Source organism: Coregonus lavaretus (genome assembly GCF_964263955.1).
Source record: "Coregonus lavaretus genome assembly, chromosome: 3".
Taxonomy (NCBI): Eukaryota; Metazoa; Chordata; class Actinopteri; order Salmoniformes; family Salmonidae; genus Coregonus; species Coregonus lavaretus.
The window spans coordinates 75,991,563-76,016,795 of NC_139990.1; the positions used below are offsets into that span (position 1 = coordinate 75,991,563).

Here is a 25,233-nt window from a genome sequence, read left to right on the forward strand (position 1 = left end):
AGTCTGTGTTGCCCAGCGACAGCCCCAAAACATCACTGCTCTAGAGGAGATCTGCATGGAGGAATGGGCCAAAATACCAGCAACAGTGTGTGAAAACCTTGTGAAGACTTACAGAAAACGTTTGACCTGTGTCATTGTCAACAAAGGGTATATAACAAAGTATTGAGAAACTTTTGTTATTGACCAAATACTTATTTTCCACCATAATTTGCAAATAAATTCATAAAAAATCCTACAATGTGATTTTCTGGATTTGTTTTTCTCATTCTGTCTGTCATAGTTGACGTGTACCTATGATGAAAATTACAGGCCTCTCTCATCTTTTTAAGTGGGAGAACTTGCACAATTGGTGGCTGACTAAATACTTTTTTTCCCCACTGTATGTATAGTTTTTTGTGTGCTCTAGGGCAACGGTGTCTAGATGGAATTTGTATTTGTGGTCCTGGCAACTGGACCGTTTTTGGAACACCATTATTTTTGTCTTACTGAGATTTACTGTCAGGGCCCTGTCACGATCGTTAATGGAAGATACGGACCAAGGTGCAGCGTGATAAGCGTACATTTTATTAAGTACTTAACACGACACAAAACAACAAACAAACGATACGTGAAGTCCTAGGTTACACAAAACAAACCTTTACGGAACAAGATCCCACACCGACTAGTGCCAAGCAGGCTGCCTAAGTATGGTCCCCAATCAGAGACAACGAGATACAGCTGCCTCTGATTGGGAACCACCCTGGCCAACGTAGATCTAAACGATCTAGAACATCAACATAGAAAATATTACACAGAAACTACACACCCTGGCTCAACATTTCAGAGTCCCCAGAGCCAGGGCGTGACAGGCCCAGGTCTGACAGAATCTTTGCAGAATATCTAGGTGCTGCTGTAGGCCCTCCTTGGTTGGTGACAGAAGCACCAGATCATCAGAAAACAGTAGACATTTGACTTCAGATTCTAGTAGGGTGAGGCCGGGTGCTGCAGGATGTTCTAGTGCCCTCGTCAATTCGTTGATATATATGTTGAAGAGGGTGGGGCTTAAACTGCATCCTTGTCTCACCCCACGGCCCTGTGGAAAGACGTGTGTGTTTTTTGCCAATTTTAACCGCACAGTTGTTGTTTGTGTACATGAATTTTATAATGTTGTATGTTTTTCCCCCAACCCCACTTTCCATCAATTTGTATAGCAGACTCTCATGCCAAATTGAGTCAAAAGCTTTTTTTGAAATCAACAAAGCATGAGAAGACTTTGCCTTTGTTTTGGTTTGTTTGTTTGTCAATTAGGGTGTGCAGGGTGAATACGTGGTCTGTTGTACGGTAATTTGGTAAAAAACCAATTTGACATTTGCTCAGTACATTGTTTTCACTGTGGAAATGAACTAGTCTGCTGTTAATGATAATGCAGAGGATTTTCCCAAGGTTGCTGTTGACGAATATCCCACGGTAGTTATTGGGGTCAAATTTGTCTCCACTTGTGTGGATTGGGGTAATCAGTCCTTGGTTCCAAATATTGGGGAAGATGTCAGAGCTAAGGATGATGTTAAAGAGTTTAAGTATAGCCAATTGGAATTTGTGGTATGTATATTTTATCATTTCATTGAGGATACCATCAACACCACAGGCCTTTTTGGGTTGGAGGGTTTGTATTTTGTCCTGTAGTTCATTCAATGTAATTGGAGAATCCAGTGGGTTCTGGTAGTCTTTAATAGTTGATTCTAAGATTTGCATTTGATCATGTAATTTTTTTTTCTGTTTGTTCTTTGTTATAGGGCCAAAAAGATTGGAGAAGTGGTTTATCCATACATCTCTGTTTTGGATAGATAGCTCTTCGTGTTGTTGTTTTCCAATTTTCCCAGAAGTGGTTAGAGTCTATGGATTCTTCAATTACATTGAGCTGATTTCTGACATGCTGTTCCTTCTTTTTCCGTAGTGTATTTCTGTATTGTTTTAATGATTCACCATAGTGAAGGCATAGGCTCAGGTTTTCTGGATCTCTATGTTTTTGGTTTGATAGGTTTCTCAATTTCTTTCTTAGGTTTTTGCATTCTTCATCAAACCATTTGTCACTGTTGTTACTTTTCTTCGGTTTTCTGTTAGAGATTTTTAGATTTGATAGGGAAGCTGAGAGGTCAAATATACTGTTTAGGTTTTCTACTGCCAAGTTTACACCTTCACTATTTCAGTGGAACGTTTTGTCCAGGAAGTTGTCTAAAAGGGATTGAATTTGTTCTTGCCTAATTGTTTTTTGTTAGGTTTCGACACTACTTTCCTTCCATCTATAGCATTTCATAATATTATTCAGTTCCTTTGGCTTTGATGCCTCATGATTGAGTATTGCTCTGTTCAAGTAGACAGTGATTTTGCTGTGGTCTGGTAGGGGTGTCATGAGGGAGGAGGATGTCTTCCCTGTAATGCACAGCGTTGAGATTGCCTGCAACGACAACAAGCTCAGTCCGATGATGCTGTGACATACCGCCCCAAACCATGACGGACCCTCCACCTCCAAATCGATCCCGCTCCAGAGTACAGGCCTCGGTGTAACCTCATTCCTTCGACGATAAACGCGAATCCGACCAGCACCCCTGGTGAGACAAAACCGCAACTCGTTTGTGAAGAGCACTTTTTGCCAGTCCTGTCTGGTCCAGCGACGGTGGGTTTGTGCCCATAGGCGACGTTGTTGCCGGTGATGTCTGGTGAGGACCTGCCTTACAACAGGCCTACAAGCCCTCAGTCCAGCCTGATGGAGGGATTGTGCGTTCCTGGTGTAACTCGGGCAGTTGTTGTTGCCATCCTGTACCTGTCCCGCAGGTGTGATGTTCGGATGTACCGATCCTGTGCAGGTGTTGTTACACGTGGTCTGCCACTGCAAGGATGATCAGCTGTCCGTCCTGTCTCCCTGTCGCGCTGTCTTAGGCGTCTCACAGTACGGACATTGCAATCTATTGGCCACATCTGCAGTACTCATGCCTCCTTGCAGCATGCCTAAGGCATGTTCACGCAGATGAGCAGGGACCCTGGGCATCTTTCTTTTGGTGTTTTTCAGAGTCAGTAGAAATGCCTCTTTAGTGTCCTAAGTTTTCATAACTGTGACCTTAATTGCCTACCGTCTGTAAGCTGTTAGTGTCTTAACGACCGTTCCACAGGTGCATGTTCATTAATTGTTTATGTTTCATTGAACAAGCATGGGAAACAGTGTTTAAACCCTTTACAATGAAGATATGTGAAGTTATTTGGATTGTTACAAATTATCTTTGAAAGACAGGGTCCTGAAAAAGGGACTTTGCTGAGTTTATTTGATATGTATTTGATATATTTTTGGTCATGTACACCACATTACCAAAAGTATGTGGACACCTTTTCGTCGAACATCTCATTCCAAAATCATTGGCATTAATATGGAATTGGTTCCCCCTTTGCTGCTATAACATTCTCCACTCTTCTGGGAAGGCTTTCCACTAGATGTTGCAACATTGCTGCAGGGACTTGGTTCCATTGAGCCACAAGAGCATTAGTGAGGTCGGGCATTGATGTTGGGCGATTAGGCCTGGATCGCAGTCGGGGTGTCAATTCATCCAAAAGGTGTTCGATGGGGTTGAGGTCAGGTCTCTGTGCAGGTCAAGTTCTTCCACACCGATCTCGACAAACCGTTTCTGTATGGACCTCGCTTTGTGCATGGGGGCACTGTGATGCTGAAACAGGAAAGGCGCTTGCAACGCCAGGGTTGTGGGTTCGTTTCCCACGGGGGGGCAGTATGGAAAATGTATGCATTCACTAACTGTAAGTCACTCTGGATAAGAGCGTCTGCTAAATTACTAAAATGTAAATGTAAATGAAAGGGCCTTCCCCAAACTGTTGCCACATTGTTGTAAGCACAGAATCTTCTATAATGTAATTGTATGCTGTAGCGTTAAGATTTCCCTTCACTGGAACTAAGGGGCCTAGCCCAAACCATGAAAAACAGCCCCAGACCATTATTCCTCCTCCACCAAACTTTACAGTTGGGGCAGGTAGCGTTCTCCTGGCAACCGCCAAACCCAGATTCGTCCGTCGGACTGCCAGATGGTGAAGCGTGATTCTTCACTCCAGAGAACGCGTTTCCACTGCGTCCAATGGCGGCGAGATTTACACTACTCCAGCCGACGCTTGGCATTGTGCATGGTGATCTTAGGCTTGTGTGCGGCTGCTCGGCCATGGAACCAATTTCATGAAGCTCCTGATGAACATTGCTGACATTGCTTCCAGAGGCAGTTTGTAACTCGGTAGTGAGTGTTGCTACCGAGGACAGATGATTTTTACGCGCTTCAGCACTCGGTGGTCCCGTTCTGTGAGCTTGTGTGGCCTACCACTTCGCGGCTGAGCCGTTGTTGCTCCTTGACATTTCCACTTCACAATAACAGCACTTACAATTGACCGGGCCAGCTCTAGCAGGGCAGACATTTGAGGAACTGACTTGTTGGAAAGGTGGAATCCTATGACGGTGCCACGTTGAAAGTCACTGAGCTCTTCTGTAAGACCATTCTACTGCCAATATTTGTCTGTGGAGATTGCATTGCTGTGTGCTCAATTTTATACACCTGTCAGCAACGGGTGTGGCTGAAATAGCCGAATCCACTAATTTGAAGGGGTGTCCACATACTTTTGAATATATAGTGTACTACTATGTATGCAATTGCCCAGACTGCTGACCTGGCTGTGACATGGCTACAGTCCGATGTTTTCAAGTTCTCGTAAGATTGTCTCAGATGGATTACATCTTCACTCATCGGATGGTTCTATAATCGAAGAAGTCCCTTCATACAAACACCTTGGTATTTGAAGTGACAGTGATTTAACGTTAAAAAAGAATACAAATGAGCTTGTTAAGAAGCTAAGATTTAAAGTGGGCTTTTTTTTCTCATAGAAACAGACGTTGCCTCTCTCTAGTCAGCAGGAAGCAGATCGTGCAGTCAACCTTTCTATCTGTTCTTGATTATGGCGATACTATTTATCAAAGTGCAGCTGCCACTACTCTTAAACACCTGGATGCTGTTTGTCATAGCGCCCTTCGTTTTATGGTAGGAGACAGTTGTATTACTCATCACTACACCTCTTTAAAGTCACATAGATCACATCATTACGCTTTGTTTACAAAGCCCTGCTCCATAAGCTTCCGACTTACCTAACATCAGCGGAGGAGTCAGTCTCATACTTTATGTAGACGTCGACCAGTCAGGCACATACGGTTACGGCTGTAATATCAGAGTTATCATTCATTCTAAACAGAAAGACTGTTCTTTTTTTTCTAGGCCCAGCCAGGCTAACTCCATTTCATCCTTCCTTACAATACAAAACTCCTTCTAGCAGACATCAGTACAGTTAAACTAAAAATAGATTAATACCAGGCTAGCAGCTGTGTACCTTTCGTTTTGCAAATCTCTCTGTAATCTTCCTCATGTCCTTCATTCCACTGATGTTTAACTTTTCCTGTTAGTTCTGCAGAACATCACTGTTACATTACTGCATTGTAATGAACACACATCAGACATTTGCTCCAGTTAATGTTGCTCAAGGGGCACAGCTAAATGTCAATGTCCTGAGGCTGCATACTTGTGAAGTCAATGCCACATTCTCTCTCTCTTTTGCTGTATTCATTCCCAGTATGAACAGAGTCAGTTAGATAGCATAGACTCTGCTAATGCTTTAGTTTGCAGTCCTATTTCAACTTTTTAAAATATATTTATGTAAAAACCATTTAATTACTAAATGAATAGCAGGTAGACTGTAAAATAACCAAGTGGATGTTACCATTAGATTACTGGCCCCTTTGCTGCCGAGTGAGGCTGACCTCCCGAATTATCCTTCCTCAGGTGAAGAAGATGGTGGCCAATCAAAATCACAGGATTATGATGGACACAATGGGAAGTTGGAGGTCAGGCCACAGAAGGAGGAAGAGTGGGACGGCCCAAGTAAGACAACACACATAAAATAAAAAATTTGATGAAGGTGTGGTGGACTTATGAGTTGTTTAACTAATCAGAACAAACACAAATCATAAACGTAAAAGATCTGGCATATCTGGTTAATATCTTTTCATGGTTTTCTAGTCATTGTCTAGTGTGATATTACTAGCACAGACAGACATTCAGTCTTTGTCCCAGATTACTACAGTCAGTGTGGTATCTCCTCTCTCTCTGCTCTCCTTCAGGGCAGAACATGATTAAAAGGAGATAAAGAATCATGTCCGTGTCAGTAATGAGCTACACTGCCTTTTATCTGATTGTTTAGAAATATGTATTTTTCTCCCAAGAATTTGCTGCTCTTTGGTGAGGTTGCTTAGGGCAGGGGTTTTCAAACCTCTCCTCGGGGACCCCCAGCCGTTCCATGTATTTGAACAATTCCACAGCTAGCAGACCGGATTCAAATTGTCAACTGATCATGAAACACTTGACTAGGTGAATCAGGTGAGTTAGTTCAGAGCTGTAACAAAATTGTTAAATGTCTGGGGGTCCCCGAGGAGAGGTTTGAGAATCACTGGCTTAGGGAATAATTACAGTATATGGAAGGGTTGATATACATACTTTCCTCTGATGGGATATAACATATTTTACATGTGAATCTTGAAATTTAAATAAATAATACATGTGTTGTCTTTGATCATGATTGAATGGAGATGTTTTACTTCTATGTCATATCAACAAACCTATTCTATAATCAATTTATAATTATAAGCCTGTAGGCCTGCAGTTTCAATTCACTTCCAACATTCATTATCACCACCAACCACTCTGACTTGGAAATAACTTTTTCCAACTGCCAAGAAATTTACATTTGATCCTGTCCAATAATAAATCCAATAATAAGTTACAGGAGAGAGTAGAGAGAGAGAGATGGATAATGAGAGAGAGGGAGGGAGACAAAGGGAGACGGAGGAGCGACACGGATGCAGCAGCAAGTAACGGTGGCCTGGGAGGATCGGAGGAGGGACGGGGATGGAAAAGGGATTTTAATGGCAGTGTTGGATTAGAGAAATCCCTGGAACAATGTTAAATCATTACAGCTCCAAACGACATCAAAGTCCCCTTGATTGAGCCCCTAAAGCCTTTCCACAGGGGGACTGGCGGAGAGCAAAGCGGGTGTAAACCAGTGGCGAGACCGGCCCAGCCACACTGGGCTAGAGCGGATTGGAAATGTAAGAGCAGGAAGATACAGTGGGAGACAGAGTCTCTTTACTTTTGACATATTACAGTATGTGATGTGGTGAAGCCAGAGATGTGCGTAAATATATACAGTACATGTATATAGGCCTATATCTGAAAGGTATTATTGAAAGGAGAGTGGGAGAAGGAGTCTCCTGGCTTTTGACATACAGTTATGTGAAGTGATGAAATCAGGGATATAGGATACATCTACTGTATAGTATACATATACATCTGAAAGGTATTTTTGAAAGTGCCATATTGGAAATGTACACAGTTAAATAGCAAGAGTTACATCAACTGCTAAGGAGTAAAATGTAACACTATTTGGGGTTTAATGGTCCCACCCACATTTTGTGTTAAAACTACTCTTGTCATCGTGTTGATATTTTTGGAGTTAAAGCAACACTAAATTAAGTCAATATCCAACCCTCAGAGAGTTGCTTAAATTGAACTCCAATTGCCATTTTACTATTTTCAGTGTCGTTTTTAATCAACTCCCTTGCCATTTTACACTTTTCTGTGTTGTTTTGAATTAACAATCAAATTCCTTTGAGTTATAAGGGCGTAAAGCCTAATTTGAATATGTCTTAATGTGTCACATTATGTTGGTTTGCAATGTGATATCCAATCTCTGTTGGAAGCCAACTTGCAGGAAGATATCCAGCACTTTTACATCACTCACAACTTGCTTTTAAAATGCCTGTCAAGGTAGGGAAGAAATCCCAGTACATGAAGACTACCTACACCACATAAACTGGAATAACTATCTCACAAACGGTTGCTTTAAATCCAACCACTTACAGATTGTATTAGTTTAGAAAAAATGTATGTTTCTTATCTTTGTGTAGCATAAGATTTAAAAAAACTATCAAATGCGAACAATCAAAACACAGATTAAAAATTATTTAAAAAATCTATCTGTAACAGAACATGCTGGGAAATATGACAATGAGGCCCCTCCCACATCTGTGGATAACTCCATAGATTTAACTCCCTGTCTCTGGTTACTCTTAATGGAGTTAAAAGTACTCCGTCTCAATGAACTCCAGTTATCAACACTAACTCCAGGAAGTGTAGCACTCTCGAGGGTTAAGATAACTCCCAGTAGAGTCAATTTAACCCACATTTTTTAAAGACTGTGATTTTAACTATCCTTGATTTACTGTGTAAGAGAAGGAAGATTTACTTTTGACATTCAGAATGTGAATAAGCTTCTGTATACATCTGAAAGGTGTTGAAAGTGTAATTCGTAACATCAGCCACTCTAGTATTATATATCTCGCTATACTTCCAATTCCTCCTTGGTGAATATTATCAACACACTTGTCCACCTGACCCTCACTTTGTCTCATTTATAAAAGCAGTGTCTAAATGATGGATCTCTCACTATGTGGATGAACGAGGAAGGAGGAGGAGGGACCTGGTTGTCAGCCGAATTAACCAAGATACCAAATAATGCTGTTAATAATAATATTCATATTGATAATGATAAAGGCCTCTAATCTTCAAAAAAACTAAACGCCATGTTCCTCCCTGATTGTGGGAGTGTTGCGGTATTCAATTAGGAGGTTTTCTCCAGCATATTAATCATCTCCTCAACAAACAACTCAGCAATAATTAAAACCTCAGCATGGATAAAGACGTGTTGCTGGATCATCAGTCTCTTTATCAACGTTCACACACCCGCCGTTAAGTAAATTCCACGTCGTGAGGGGAATTTCAATTATCGCAGTCAGGTTAGCCTATATTTTTAGTGAGTTTAGTTTAGTTTATTAGGGTCCCCATTAGCTACTGCACATGCAGCAGCTACTCTTCCTGGGGTCCACATAAAACGAACAAATACATGATAAAGTACAGAACACTAATAGACAAGAACAACATAAGATATTACATTAAATTCAAAATTGAAATAAAATAAGAGTTATATAGACACCAAGAGACAACAAAGTGAGTGAGGGGGAGGACGACTGCTTGAGTTTGGATGTTTGAATTCAAGTCTGTCAATGGAATGGAAAGCAAAGCCGCCTTCTGTGCTGCCCTTCACGGCTTCAGTGTTTGTAATTGGGGGGAGAGTGGCAGATCTAAAGGAAGAATAGAACTAGAAAGGCTTGACCCGAGCAGCGATGCTCCCTACCCCAAAGGGGTTTGACAGGAAGGTCAGGGGAGTGATAATGACTAAAATAAGATGGGGAAGTGTGTTGGAGGAAAAGAAAGGCTGTTGGGCCAGAGGAAACATACACAGGTTACTGAGGAAGTATGGAAGTCAATCAAGGAATACATTGTATCATTAATATTGACAACTGTTATTTATTTATTTATTTGAGCTCAATTATAGGCCTGTTTTTATTTTTTTTTATTTTTTTTTAATGAACTTTATATCACACTCTCCCAATTGGATACAGAGTGATTTAATTTGAAGGTGCATATTTGAATTATTGCGTTAGTGTTTTGTGGAATTGGCTATTTAGACGGTTCAAGGCTTGTGGGATTGGGATTTCAGTCCACAGAACACAACCTTTTCTTTAATGTTGGGGTGATTATATCAATGGTATACTGTATATCTGAGTCTTGAGCTTGTGGTTGTTCAGCCCTGAACCATCAGCAGGGGCTGTACACGGTCTCACAGTACAACTGTGAGAGGACCTGACACATCCATCACTGTGCTGCAGCACATCATGAAGTCACTCCACACCCTACAACCTCATTATTCTCCAACAGCTTGAAACCCTCAACGCACTCAAACAGACTGCTGCACCACAGCAGCAAGATCATTCCCTTCTTCATGAAATCTAGACAGAGAGAGAGAGAGAGAGAACTAAAAAACCTGCGACAATGTGCCTGAGAAATGTTTTTTTCCTCTTACTTCCCAAGCCAAATATGGGCTGTCTCCAAATCCTTGTGCCCTATCAGACAAATGAAAGTAAATCAAGCATGAAATGAAGCAGGAGAGCCTGGAGATAAGGTCCCTTTAAGTCCCTCACAGATTAGGCTGTAGAGAGAGCAAGAGAAGGAGTGAGGGGAGTGTGAGAGAGCGAGAGGGAGCGAGGGAGCGGAGGTGCATCAGGTCCCCAGCAGTGGAGGAGGCCAGCCTCTCATCTCAGCACAATAGAAGCATGTGTATTGGATTACTGATGTGGGGGAGTGGGGCAGTAAGATGAGAGGGAGACAGAAAAATGAAAACAGAGTTTAAAATGTTCCTTAAATCTCCCTAGCCCCCAATATTCCCCCGAAACCAAACTTCAATTTTTATTTTATTTTTTAGAACAGAGAAAGTCATCAGAGAGAGAGAGAGAAATTTGATTTGATTTGTTTTGAGAGCGAGAGAGAGAGGGAGGGGGAAATGTGCATTGCGTGACAGACTTGAAGATATTTTTAATGGATATTGGAGTATTGGATTTATGTATTCTGTGAGGTTTTTACGGGTATGCTCAGTGCGCTCATTGCATTTAACAAGACCAGTGGGCCACTCAATCAGGAACTCCCTGCCGCTCTGTAATCTGAGTTCTTAGTCACGAAGAAAAAACGACTCCTGAGACTTAGGTTCGTCAGCCTTTCTATTTGGTCGATCTCCTGAGCATAAAAAAAAGACTCCTGAAACTGGGTGATTTTTATGTTATTTTGTATTAACTTTAATTTATACAGGGGAACCCAATTGAGACCAGTGTCTCATTTACAATGGTGCCCCGAGAGAAAAAAAACTCCATCAATACAACAACAAAAATATATAAAAACTACAAGACAGCTAAAAATACATTACATCAGGTTATTACATAAAATAATCAATTGAAACAATTGCACAATTCAGTGAACTCATTTAACAACATAGTTTTAAACTATGCTATCAGCACCAGGGAATCCAGGTGTAATTTGTTTTGTAAGGTATTCCATAACTGTGGTGCATTAAATCTAAAGGCGGATTTACTAAACTTTGTGGAGACAAGCGAGACCTCAAGTGTTAACCCACCCTGCGAACGGGTTCGGTATCTATTCTTTTATATATTTTAACAGGGAAGTGAGGTATGTTAGAAGCTTTTGGAGCCAAGCTTTGTAAACAAGAAGGGAGTAATGAAGTGATATGTGGGATTTTTGTGAGGTCCAGCTGACCTTCAGATACATGATGCAGTGATGAGTATTAAAACTGTAACCTGTAATAAAGCCAAGGCGCTATGGTAGACGGCATCCAAAGGTTTAACTGTAGTGGCTGCTGCATTCTGGTAAATGGTGTCACCATAGTCAAGAACTGGAAGAAAAATGTACTGTACAATCTGCTTCCTGCTGTTCATGGAGAGGCAAGAGCTATTTCTAAAAATGAAGCCCACTTTAAAGCTGCAATATATAGCTTTTTGGGTGACCTGACCAAATTCACATAGAAATGTGAGTTATAGATCTGTCATTCTCATTGAAAGCAAGTGTAAAAAGTGGTAGAGCTGTTCTATGTGCACTATTTTTATGCTTTCCGTTTTTGTTTTAACATCTTTTTACTTTCAGTTTTGTACACCAGCTTCAAACAGCTGAAACTACTATATTTTTGGATATGGAAAATATATTTTCACAGCTGTTTAGATGGTACAATGATTCTCTACACTATACTTGCTTGTTTTGTCACATAAACTGAAATTAGACAAACTATTATAATTTTTCTACATGGTGCACCTTTAAGTCTTAGCTTTTTAACTAGCTCATCAGTATGTTTTTTAGATGTTAGATCGTTATCAATCCAAACGGCCAGATATGTATAGGCGGGAACCCGCTCGATGAGAGAACCATCCAATGAGTGAATATGTAGCCCATCTGACACATTTTTCGGTGAATTAGAGAACAACATACAGTTGAAGTCGGAAGTTTACATACACTTAGGTTGGAGTCATTAAAACTTGTTTTTCAACCACTTCACAAATTTATTTTTAACAAACTATAGTTTTGGCAAGTTGGTTAGGACATCTACTTTGTGCACAAGTAATTTTTTCAACAATTGTTTACAGACAGATTATTTCACTTATAATTCACTGTATCACAATTCCAGTGGGTCAGAAGTTTACATACACTAAGTTGACTGTGCCTTTAAACAGCTTGGAAAATTCCAGAAAATGATGTCATGGCTTTAGAAGCTTCTGATATGCTAATTGACATCATTTGACTCAATTGGAGGTGTACCTTTGGATGTATTTCAAGGCCTACCTTCAAACTCAGTGCCTCTTTGCTTGACATCATGGGAAAATCCAAAGAAATCAGCCAAGACCTCAGAAAAAATGTGTAAACCTCCACAAGTCTGGTTCATCCTTAGGAGCAATTTCCAAATGCCTGAAGGTACCACGTTCATCTGTACAAACAATAGTACGCAAGTATAAACACCATGGGACCACGCGGCCATCATACCGCTCAGGAAGGAGACGCGTTCTGTCTCCTAGAGATGAACGTACTTTGGTGCGAAAAGTGCAAATCAATCCCAGAACAACAGCAAAAGACCTTGTGAAGATGCTGGAGGAAACAGGTACAAAAGTATCTATATCCACAGTAAAACGAGTCCTATATCGACATAACCTGAAAGGCCACTCAGCAAGAAAGAAGCCACTCCTCCAAAAACGCCATAAAAAAGCCAGACTACGGTTTGCAACTGCACATAGGGACAAAGATCATACTTTTTGGAGAAATGTCCTCTGGTCTGATGAAACAGAAATAGAAGTGTTTGGCCATAATAACCATCGATATGTTTGGAGGAAAAAGGAAGGTCTTGCAAGCCGAAGAACACCATCCCAACCATGAAGCACAGGGGTGGCAGCATCATGCTGTGGGGGTGATTTGCTGCAGGAGGGATTGGTGCACCTCACAAAATAGATGGCATCATGAGGAAGGAAATGTATGTGGATATATTGAAGCAACATCTCATGACATCAGTCAGGAAGTTAAAGCTTGGTCGCAAATGGGTCTTCCAAATGGACAATGACCCCAAACATACTTCCAAAGTTGTGCCAAAATGGCTTAAGGACAACAAAGTCAAGGTATTGGAGTGGCCATCACAAAGCCCTGACCTCAATCCTATAGAAAATGTGTGGGCAGAACTGAAAAAGCGTGTGCGAGCAAGGAGGCCTACATACCTGATTCAGTTACACCAGCTCTGTCAGGAGGAATGGGACAAAATTCACCCAACTTATTGTGTGAAGCTTGTGGAAGGTTACCCTAAACGTTTGACCCAAGTTAAACAATATTAAGGCAATACAACCAAATACTAATTGAGTGTATGTAAACTTCTAACCCACTGGGAATTTGATGAAAGAAATAAAAGCTGAAATAAATAACTATTATTCTGACATTTCACATTCTTAAAATAAAGTGGTGATCCTAACTGACCTAAGACAGGGAATTTTTATTAGGATTAAATGTCAGGAATTGTGAAAAACTGAGTTTAAATGTATTTGGCTAAGGTGTATGTAAACTTCTGACTTCAACTGTATATTTAGTTTTGCCTGCATTAAGTACAAGTTTTAAATCAACATGGCTTTTCTGTAATGTAACAAAATGACAGATAGTCCTTAAAACATTTGCTAGACTCCTGATCCAGGCCCATTTCAGACAGTCTTTGAATGAGTAGGGAATGGTCAACGGTGTCGAATGCCTTGGAAAGGTCTATAAGGCAGCACAATGTTTTTTATGATCAATTTTATGGCAATTTCACACCATCTAAAACAAGTATAGTGGCTGAAACAGTTCTATGTCCAGATCTAAAACCAGATTGGTGCATATTTAGAATAGAGTGAGAAGTTAAAAAAGTTATTAGCTGGGAGTTGGTCAGTGATTCTAATACCTTGGCTGGGCAAGATAACTTGGAGATTAGGCGGTAATTATCTAAATCAGAAGGATCTCCACCCTTATGTAGGAGGAGGACATGTGCCGCTTTCCAAATCTTAGGGATAACACCAGTAGCAATTGTTAAGTTAAAAATACAGGTTCAAGGTTCAATAATGAATGGGGCAGAGAGCTGTAGTAAGAAGGGGTCAAGTGAATCAGCCCCTGTGAATTTGTTTTACATCGATCTTTAGCAAGGTACTTAATACATCATATACATCACATGGTTGAAATGAAAATAAAGTACAGTGCATTCGGAAAGTATTCAGATCCCTTGACTTTTTCCACATTTTGTTACATTACAGCCTTATTCTAAAATTGATTAAATTGTTGTTGTTTCCTCATCAATCTACACACAATACCCCATAATGACAAAGCAAAAACAGGTTTTTAGAAACAGTTGCAAATAAGGAAAAAAGGAAAAACTGAAATATCACATTTACATAAGTATTTAGATCCTTTACTCAGTACTTTGTTGAAGCACCTTTGGCAGCGATACAGCCTTGAGTCTTCTTCGGTATGACGCTACAAGCTTGGCACACCTGTATTTGGGGAGTTTCTCCCATTCTTCTCTGCAGATCCTCTCAAGCTCTGTCAGGTTGGATGGGGAGATGGTTGTCCTTCTGGTAGGTTCTCCCATCTCCACAGAGGAACTCTGGAGCTCTGCAGAGTGACCTTCGGGTTCTTGGTCACCTCCCTGATCAAGGTCCTTCTCCCTTTGCTCTGACATGCACTGTCAACTGTGGGACCTTTTATAGACAGGTGTGTGCTTTTCCAAATCATGCCCAATCAATTGAATTGATGGTGGACTCCAATCAAGTTGTAGAAACTTCTCAGGGATGACCAATAGAAACAGGATGCACCTGAGCTCAATTTCGAGTCTCATAGCAAAGGGTCTGAATACTTGTGTAAAAAAGGTATTTCTGTTTTTTATTTGTAATAAATGTGCAACCTGTTTTTGCTTTGTCGTTATGGGGTATTGTGTGTAGATTGATGAGGATTTTAATCCATTTTAGAAGAAGGCTGTAATGTAACAAAATGTGGAAAAAGTCAAGGGGTCTGAATACTTTCCGAATGCACTGTATATGAGTGAGTATGTTAGAGCATTATTCTCTATAATCCGTTCTGACTAAATGACTCTCTCTAGTGGAATGAGATACATTTTCATAGACTATCCTTTTAGGTGGCCAGCTGAAGCAAAATTGTTATTAAAAGCAGTACAAATGTCCATTTAGTCTAGTATGGGACCAGAGACTGTCAAGACCTACTGGGGCAATGAGGGGGTGGAGTTTTGTTTCCAGAGGTTGGCTGGATTACCACCACTCTCCAGTACACAATTCAAGAAATCTGTTGATTTTGCTTTTCCAACCAGAGATATACATCTATTTCTCAAATGTCTGAAGGACTGCCATTCATACATAGAATCAAAATCAAATCAAATTGTATTTGCCACATGCGCCGAATACAACAGGTGTAGACATTACAGTGAAATGCTTACAAGCCCTTAACCAACAATGCAGTTTTTAAGAAAAAAATTAAAAAAGCAAATATTTAAAGAGCAGCAGTAAAATAAAATAACAGTAGGGAGGTTATATACAGTCTAGCCTTAGCCCAAGTTTTTAAAAAATCCTGTAATTTCTCAGCCAATTCATGTATTTTATCCATAGTCTATTGTACAGTGCATGTTTATCTGCAACAGAGTTAAACAGGGAAATAAAACAAGTAAGGGCCTGATCTGAGTCAGTCATAATTGACACAACCCACTAGTCACTCAACCGCAGCTCATAAAAATGTATATTTGTATTAATGCGTGAGCGAGATTTAGGTCATTTAACATCTCTTATGCAGGCAATAGGACAATGGTCACTGAACTCATTAGCAAATATCCCATTGGCTGTACATTTATGAGGGGCATTTGTTAGAATAATATAAAAGAGAGTCGATTCTTCAGGGTGTTTAAAGTTGAGGCGAGTAGTTATCAGCTGGGTTAGGTTTAGCTCAATACAAATATCTTTCCGCCTATCAGATACTGGCATCAACCAATCCAGAATAAGATCACCCACTATTAATCATTCGGATTTAGCATAGTTAGACAGCAGGTCAGACAATTTGCTAAGAGCACATAAGGAGGCTGAAGGAGGGTGATAAATTCCCACTAGCGTCAGATGGGCATTATTACCAAGGGCCAGATTTAAGACTAGACATTCAAATTGATTAGGTACAGAGGTGGTAATGGACAGAAACATTTAAATTGCTCTTTATGTATATGGCGACACCCCTCTGCCAACTCTGTCAGATCTAAAAACATTATAACCAGTCAGAGACACATCAGTCTGGCGCAGACTTCTTTAGCCAAGTTTCAGTTATAACCATGTCCGCGTTTGTCTGAGAAGCCAGAGTTACAATAAAATAAATTTTCGAAATAAGATTTCTGGCATTTACATGAATCAGTCCAAGGCCGCAGCTGCGGGATTTCAGATCAGAAGGAGTTTCAAATACGAACATGACATGTTTAGCAGGGAACCCCTTATTAGAAAATGCCATGTGGTTGGCTTGAATTGGAATAGATACAGTACAAGATTGCCTAGAACTGAACCATTAGGCCTATACCTCAAATGAGGACATGGATTAAAACAAGAGTCAAAGAGGGTTACCTGTTGCGGGCAAGGACTGATATCCCATAATTGTTGTAGTACCGCTTCGATATTAGCACTCAGCATCCTAGTTCCTCTTCTGTTCGGGTGCAAGCTGTCTCTTTTTAAGAACTGAGGATGTTCCCAAAATACATCGAAATTGTCAATAATATCCAACGCTCTTTCGGGTCAGAGTTTTGACTTCATCAGGAGAAATTATCAACTCCAAGATCATGGTTAGGAATAGGGCTAGAAAAGATAATCCGCTTGCCAGTAGCCAATAGCCCTCAGGTATTCAAAATTCCATCTCAACTCATAACACTCTCCTCCACTGTTCACATCAAAACTGGATGGACAAAGAGGCTTAATCCACTATCTGTTGGCTGCCAAACTGCTGGGGCTAAAGCCTAATCAAAGAGACAACTAGGTCATCCAGGATCGAGGCTATGGAGAGTCGCTTTAGTGAAGTTTATGATCTGGTAATTGACTGCAGAGGGAAGAGGGGCTCAGTGAGGATGGTGATGGTGGTGGTGTTCAGTATGATGAGGAAGGAAGTCATCCTGAAATACACTGAAGGGACCTTGTGATAAATGTTCTCTAGCAAAATGTTGTCTACCTGGGTTCCAGGTAGAATAACCTTTTTGGGTTCCTCGTGGAACCCTCTGTAGAAAGGCTTCTACATTGAACCGAAAAGGGTTCTACCTGCAACCAAAAAGTGCTCTAAGGGTTCTCCTATGGGGACAGCCGAAGAACCCTTTAAGGTTCTAGATAGCACCTTTTTTTCTAAGAGTATACCGAAGACTATCATACAGTAGTACTCTGACTGAAAATGCTACTGCAGTGGTGTGGTGCCTCATTAAGATAGTATGGAGAAGAAAACTGTTTTTATTAAAGAATTATGAACTCAAGCTGAGCTATGATTGAATGTTAATAAATAATCGAAATACTGATTGTGTTCTGTTTTCTAGGAGAGCTGGAGATTCTCGATGACGGTACAGAGCGGCGGACACGTTCTCGCCAGACACTTCCTGTGGGCACCACATGGGGTCCTTTCGAGGGGAAGATCGAAATGACCACAGCAGGAAGTGACATGGTAGGTTACTCAATAATGAACACCGTTTATGTTCTGGAGATGTGATATGAACGATATGATAACTATATTTGGATGGGTCCATATGGGCTCCCGAGTGGCGCAGCGGTCTAAGGCACTGCATCTCAGTGCTTGAGGCGTCACTACAGACCACCTGGTTTGATTCCAGGCTGTATCACAACCGGCCGTGATTGGGAGTCCCATAGGGCGGCGCACAATTGGCCCAGCGTTGTCCGGGTTTGGCCAGTGTAGGCCGTCATTGTAAATAAGAATTTGTTCTTAACTGACTTGCCTAGTTAAATAAAGGTAAAATAAAAATAAAAATATACAATGCATGTTTCAAAGAACTTCCCAATGACGTCAAACATTTCTAGATTTTCATGAACTATACTGATCAAAAATATAAACGCAACATGTAAGGTGTTGGTCCATGTTTCATGAGCTGAAATAAAAGATCCCAGAAATGTTCCATATGCACAAAAAGCTTATTTCTCAAAAATGTTGTGCACAAAATTGTTTACATCCCTGTTAGTGAGCATTTCTCCTTTGCCAAGATAATCCATCCACCTGACAGGGGTGGCATATCAAGAAACTGATTAAACAGCATGATCATTACACAGGTGACTAAAGTAATACTGTGACACTAGAGTAAGGTGGGGCAAAGTAAGGCCTGCCAGGCACTTCAATCCAGCCCGCGATACATTTTTGAAATGTGTTAAATATTATTATCTTTGAGTTACGATTTTTGGCCTAAAATTACTAATTCCATAATATACAAACAACCTCCAATAGATGGCGCTGTAGCCTGGCAGCGTGCTCTGTATTTGGGCCTACAGTCAGATTCAGAATGCGCTCAGTCATCATAGCCACTTCATTGCTTGACGACTTTTGACGTGAAAAATGAGTGCTGCGAAAATGAGAAAAGTGGACTCTGAATGTCGTGTTTAAAGAAGAATGGACAGCAAATCAATGATGGAATCAATGATGGGAACAACCAGGGGCTCTGACTTATATGACAGGGTGTCTGCCTGCTTGGAAAAAATGAATCTACCGTGGAGCAAACTGACAAACGTCACAACAGATGGATCACCAAATCAAACCGGTAAAAACATTGGCCTACTAACTCGGAAGAATGTATATTTCTTCACTGTATTATTCATCAGGAAGCCCTGTGTAAAAGTGTGTTAAAGCTGGAAAATGTTGTGAAAGTGGTTGTAAAATTAGTCAACTTTATACGGGCTTAACCATCGTCAGTTCATTCAGCTGCTCAATGACACAGAGGCAGAGCACCAGGACTTGTTGTACCATTCAAATGTGCGCTGGCTAAGCCTGGGAAAAGTATTTTGCTGTGTGTGGGAACTGAGAGGGGAGATAGGTATGTTCCTTGATACGGTTGGTAAAGCTGACGACTTCTCAGAGTTGAAAGACACAGACTGGCTGGGCGACTTTGCTTTCGGTGTGGACATATTGGGGCACCTGAACAATCTAAATGTGAAACTGCAGGGAAATTGTGTTTTTGGGCATGAACTGTATTCCAACGTGAAAGCATTCAAGGCCAAACTTATGTTGTTCTCCAGACAAATGAGCAGCTGGTCTCTCGCTCATTTTCCGACTGGCCACACTGAACGCGCCCACATCGCATGAGACATACAGTAGCACTTTGACCGACCTGCATGCTGAGTTTTCTCGCTGCTTCTCAGAATTCACCAAGATTGAGACTGAGATACCCATTGTTCACATTAAGACTTGAATAACCGTGACTGGGGTAGGCAAGGATTATGCTTTTTCATGGTGATGGTTATGCAGTGAGAATTATCCAGCAATGCACTTGGATACAGGTAATAACTCATCAGTCAGATTTGGGCTGAGGTGATTGGATTACTGTAAATATGGCTCAAAATGGAGATGAGAATTGTTCTTTAATATGTTTTCAAAAACAGACCATTCCAAATGAAACGGATGCTCTTACCATATGTTTCACTCAAATTTTTGAATAGTTTCTTTTTACACAACTGCTGTTACATTTTGCATGTCTCCAGTCATATAATATATATATTTTTTTTAAGTTTGCATATTGTGACTGTAAGTTTGATTGTACTTTACAAGGGTAGAAATGCAGGATCTGTGTGTATGTTTGACTGTGTCTGTGATGTTATAAATTATATAAATGTAGTGAAAATTAGTGATTTTTTTTTTTTCACAAAAAACAAGGGTAAAGATGGTACAAGGGTAGAATTGTTCTGCAAGCATATGTACACCTACAGTACACTAGTAGTTGCGTGTCAATGTGAAAATGAATAAAGGCTTCACATGTTTTGTCACGCATATAGTATGTAGCCCTTCACTTGGTTTGAAAAACTCAATGTGGCCCTTGAGCCAAAAGGTTTGCCCACCCCTGCACTAGAGGGACAGAGAAGGCGGACTGCAGATGGCGGTGCAGAATGCCTCATGAAAAATCGCAATATTCAATATCTCTAAAACTGACTAAATAGTAGTACTACACTGTCAGTAGGTGCTGTAGGTGGGTGTGGTGCAGGAATCAGGCGCAGGACGCAGAAACTTAGTCCAAAAGACTTTAGTGAACAATCACTTAGAACACGAGCATAAAAAGCCCGGAGGCAAGAAAATACGCACACAGGCGTAAATAACAAAATGCGCACTAACATGTGCGAGAACCCTCTCCAAACAGAGGAGGAAACAACGAAGCACAGACAACCAACAGTAGCGCAATCACACACAACACATGACAAAACACAACGAGAACTTATAGGACAATAATGAGCGCTAAACGATAACAGGTGTACAACATCAAGACAAAACCAAACGAACATCGAAACATACAACGGTGGCAGCTAGTACTCTGGGGACGACGACCGCCGAAGCCTGCCCGAGCAAGGAAGAGAGGCAGCCTCGGCCGAAACCGTGACATACACTGATCTATTTACTCATGGGCAATAACATTCAAGCTGGATAATAACCCCCCAAAAATGTATAAGGCTAGAGAAGTTTATTGATAAATATTATGAACACAGTCATAAGATGTCGGAGAGGAACCATGGAATAAACGGAGAACCAAACTGCTTTTCACCACCTGGTACGGTAAGAATGGAAACCGACCTGCTAAAATCAATAAATGACAAAGTGGACGTACTTGAACTTGTCAGTAAATAAATAAATTAGATGAAGGCGAGCCTCGAAATGAGTGATGAAAAAGCTGCGACAATGGAGAAAGAAACAAACAAGCTTAAAGGTCAATACTATTGAAACGGACGTTAAAGAACTTAAAAAGAAGAACATGTTTCTGAGAGAAGACTTACTTGGAATACAGACTAGATCCATGTGAGAATATCTGGTACTTACTGCTATTAAAGTGAAGGTGAAGATCCTGAAAGTGTGTTGAAAGAATTCCTTTTTTAAAGCGCTACAGATCCCAGGCGATACTGTCGACAAAATCAAACTTGAATGTGTACACCGTTTAGGACAGAGAGGTCAGAGATACGAGCACCCAATTGTTGCCAAATTTGCTTTCTTTAAACATAAAATAATGGTTAAAAGCCTGGGTAAAAGACTCGCTGGCACGAAAATAGGAATGAATGATCAGTTCCTGAAGGAAATTGCAGAACGGCGCAAAGTTCGGTACCCACTCTTCAAGGTGAATAGACTTCAAGGGAAACATGTAGCTGTCGTAGTCGATAAACATGTACATTGATAATCAACTGTTCCGAGACACCAAGACTTCTCCATGGCTATTTTAAATAATGCAAAGTTCCCATAGAGGAGTAAAATAATGGAACACCCAACACTATCCATGGTAGGGATTTTAAAAAAAATTTAAACGGAAAAACAATCAAATACAACAATTGATAAAACAATAAACTACAAATACACTGTACCATTCAAGATAGGGAATGTTGTACAAATAATTAGTAGTCGACTTTCTATTCATAGTATTTATAAATAGATAAAAGACAGCATTAGAAGAAAGGATAATTATTGAAATAATACATCTTCAAATATAAGGAACTGGAACACAAAAGTACTTAAAAGCCCGAAATTAGACAGGAATCAACATTGTAGGGATAAAAAAATACAGCAAACAGAAGACATAGAAGGCACAGTATGTGGGTATGTGCGAATATATTGTGATAGAAGGTGGAGTGTGTGTTTTTGTGTTTGGAAAAGTGTAGTTAAGTGAGTGAAAAAGGAAAATGGTTGCAAATGCTAGAGCCTGTGTGTGTGTATGCGAGCAGGAGTTGTGATGGACTGTCATTTCTCTTTGCTTATTTGAGCTGTTTTTGCCATAATATGGACTTGGTCTTTTACCAAATAGGGCTATCCTCTGTAATCTCAAATATAAAATATATTTTGTTTTGTTTAACACTTTTTTGGTTACTACATGATTCCATATGTGTTATTTCATAGTGTTGATGTCTTCACTATTATTCTACAATGTAGAAAATAGTAAAAATAAATTAAAACCCTTGAATGAGTAGGTGTTCTAAAACTTTTGACCGGTAGTGTATATAATTTAAATATACCTATCTTCTTTAAAATTACTTTATAATGCAATTGAGGTGAGGGCATTGGAAATGCTTTTGGCAGTTAATCTGCTTCTGTACTGTGGTGGCACTGTGTGCTTTTTGTAAAGGATGGGTCCCAATTTCTCAAAGGCCCTAGGATACAGGTGGACAGGGGTGGTCTGCCAGTCGCTGAGATGACAATCCAACTTGGGATGGGTTGAGGTTTTAATAGGTTGAAATGGTGGAGAACAATTGGAGGTTTACTCAGTAGCAGCACAATACCATGGTACAGCTATATGGACACTCAATCATTATGGTACTTTTTAATGGTAAGTTTAATTAAATAAAATAAAATGTTATTTGTCACATGCGCCGAATACAACAGGTGTAGACCTTACAGTGAAATGCTTACTTACAAGCCCTTAACCAACAGTGCAGTTTTAAGAAAAATAAGTGTTAAGTAAAAAATAGATAAGTAAAAAGTAGCGAGGCTATATACAGGGGGTACCGGTACAGGGTCAATGTGCGGGGGCACAGGTTAGTCGAGGTAATTTAGGTAATATTTACATGTAGGTAGAGTTAAAGTGACTATGCATAGGTAATAAACAGAGAGTAGCAGCAGCGTAAAATAGGAGGGTGGGGTGGGGTGGGGGGGACAATGCAAATAGTCTGGGTTGCCATTTGATTAGCTGTTCAGGAGTCTTATGGCTTGGGGGTAGAGAGAACAGTCTATGACTAGGGTGTCTATGACTAGGGTGGCTGGAGTCTTTGACAATAGTCTTTGACAATTACAAACATACACTACCGTTCAAAAGTTTGGGGTCACTTAGAAATGTCCTTGTTTCCCATGAAAACATACATGAAATGAGTTTGAATAGGAAATATAGCAAAATGCATAGGAAATGTAGTCATTGACAAGGTTAGAAATAATGATTTTTAATGGAAATAATAATTGTGTCCTTCAAACGTTGCTTTCGTCAAAGAATCCTCCATTTGCAGCAATTACAACCTTGCAGACCTTTGGCATTCTAGTTGTCAATTTGTTGAGGTAATCTGAAGAGATTTCACCCCATGCTTCCTGAAGCACCTCCCACAAGTTGGATTGGCTTGATTGGCACTTCTTACGTACCATACGGTCAAGCTGCTCCCACAACAGCTCAATAGGGTTGAGATCCGGTGAGTGTGCTGGCCACTCCATTATAGACAGAATACCAGCTGACTGCTTCTTCCCTAAATAGTTCTAGCATAGTTTGGAGCTGTGCTTTGGGTCATTGTCCTGTTGTAGGAGGAAGTTAGCTCCAATCAAGTGCCGTCCACAGGGTATGTTATGGCGCCACCACCAAATCACCCCCAGACCATCACATTGCCTCCACCATGCTTGACAGATGACATCAAGCACTCCTCCAGCATCTTTTCATTTGGTGTGCGTCTCACAAATGTTCTTCTTTGTGATCCGAACACCTCAAACTTCGATTTGTCTGTCCATAACACTTTTTTCCAATCTTCCTCTGTCCAGTGTCTGTTCTTTTGCCCATCTTAATCTTTTCTTTTTATTGGCCAGTCTGAGATATGGCTTTTTCTTTGCAACTCTGCCTAGAAGGTCAGCATCCCGGTGTCGCCTCTTCACTGTTGACGTTGAGACTGGTGTTTTGCGGGTACTATTTAATGAAGCTGCCAGTTGAGGACCTGTGAGGCATCTGTTTCTCAAACTAGACACTCTAATGTATTTGTCCTCTTGCTCAGTTGTGCACCGGGGCCTCCCACTCCTCTTTCTATTCTGGTAAGAGCCAGTTTGCACTGTTCTGTGAAGGGAGTAGTACACAGCGTTGTATGAGACCTTCAGTTTCTTGGCAATTTATCGCATGGAATAGCCTTCATTTCTCAGAACAAGAATAGACTGACGAGTTTCAGAAGAAAGTTATTTGTTTCTGGTCATTTTGATTCTGTAATCGAACCCACATTTGCTGATGCTCCAGATACTGAACTAGTCTCAAGAAGGCCAGTTTTATTGCTTCTTTAATCAGCACAACAGTTTTCAGCTGTGCTAACATAATTGCAAAAGGGTTTTATAACGATCAATTAGCCTTAAATGATAAACTTGGATTAGCAAACACAACGTGCCATTGGAACACAGGACTGATGGTTGTTGATAATGGGCCTCTGTACGCCTATGTAGATATTACATAAAAAATCAGCTACAATAGCCATTTACAACATGAACAATGTCTACACTGTATTTCTGATCAATTTGATGTTATTTTAAAGGACAAAAAAATTGCTTTTCTTTCGAAAACAAGGACATTTCAAGTGACTCCAAACTTTTAAGCGGTAGTGTATATTATGACAAATAGAATTGAAACTGTTATCACATTATGGTAAAAGGTTAAATAAGTTTAGCCAGTTATAATTGTAATGGCTTAGAAGATAATAAGAAAAGACGATCAGTATTTACCTGGCGAAAAGAGAAGGAATATAATATATATTGTTTACAGGAAACTTATTCTATTATTTTAGATGAAGTTGTGTGGAAAAAGGTCTAGAGGGGAGGGCAAAATATACTTATTCCATGGGCAAAGAAACTCAAAAGGTGTGATGATATTAATTAACAATAACTTTGATACGAATGTAGCAGCTACTCTTCCTGGGGTCCAGCAAAATTAAGGCAGTTATACATTTTAAAAACATTACAATACATTCATAACATATTACACAACATATTAAGTGTGTGCCCTCAGGCCTATACTCTACTATCACATATCTATAACACTAAATCCATGTGTACGTGTGTATAGTGCATATGTTATCGTGTGTTTGGATACATGTGTCTATGTTTGTGTTGCTTCACAGCCCCCGCTGTTCCATAAGGTGTATTTTTATATGTTTTTTAAATCTAATTTTACTGCTGGCATGAGTTATTTGATGTGGAATAGAGTTCCATGTAGTCATGGCTCTATGTAGTACTGTGC

The 25,233-nt window shown here is 40.3% G+C and overlaps 1 protein-coding gene across 1 annotated transcript in view; it reads left to right on the plus strand.

Annotated features, from left to right (window-relative positions):
- Positions 1-25,233, plus strand: part of LOC311108661 (zinc finger protein ZFPM2-like) — a gene marked incomplete at both ends in the record, with an annotated part of 149,020 nt that overhangs the window by 24,678 nt on the left and 99,109 nt on the right. The window contains 2 exons of the mRNA XM_084151357.1: positions 5,850-5,948; positions 17,626-17,750. Of these exons, the coding sequence (XP_084007483.1) occupies positions 5,850-5,948; positions 17,626-17,750 (224 nt within the window). The remainder of the gene's footprint in view (positions 1-5,849; positions 5,949-17,625; positions 17,751-25,233) is intronic.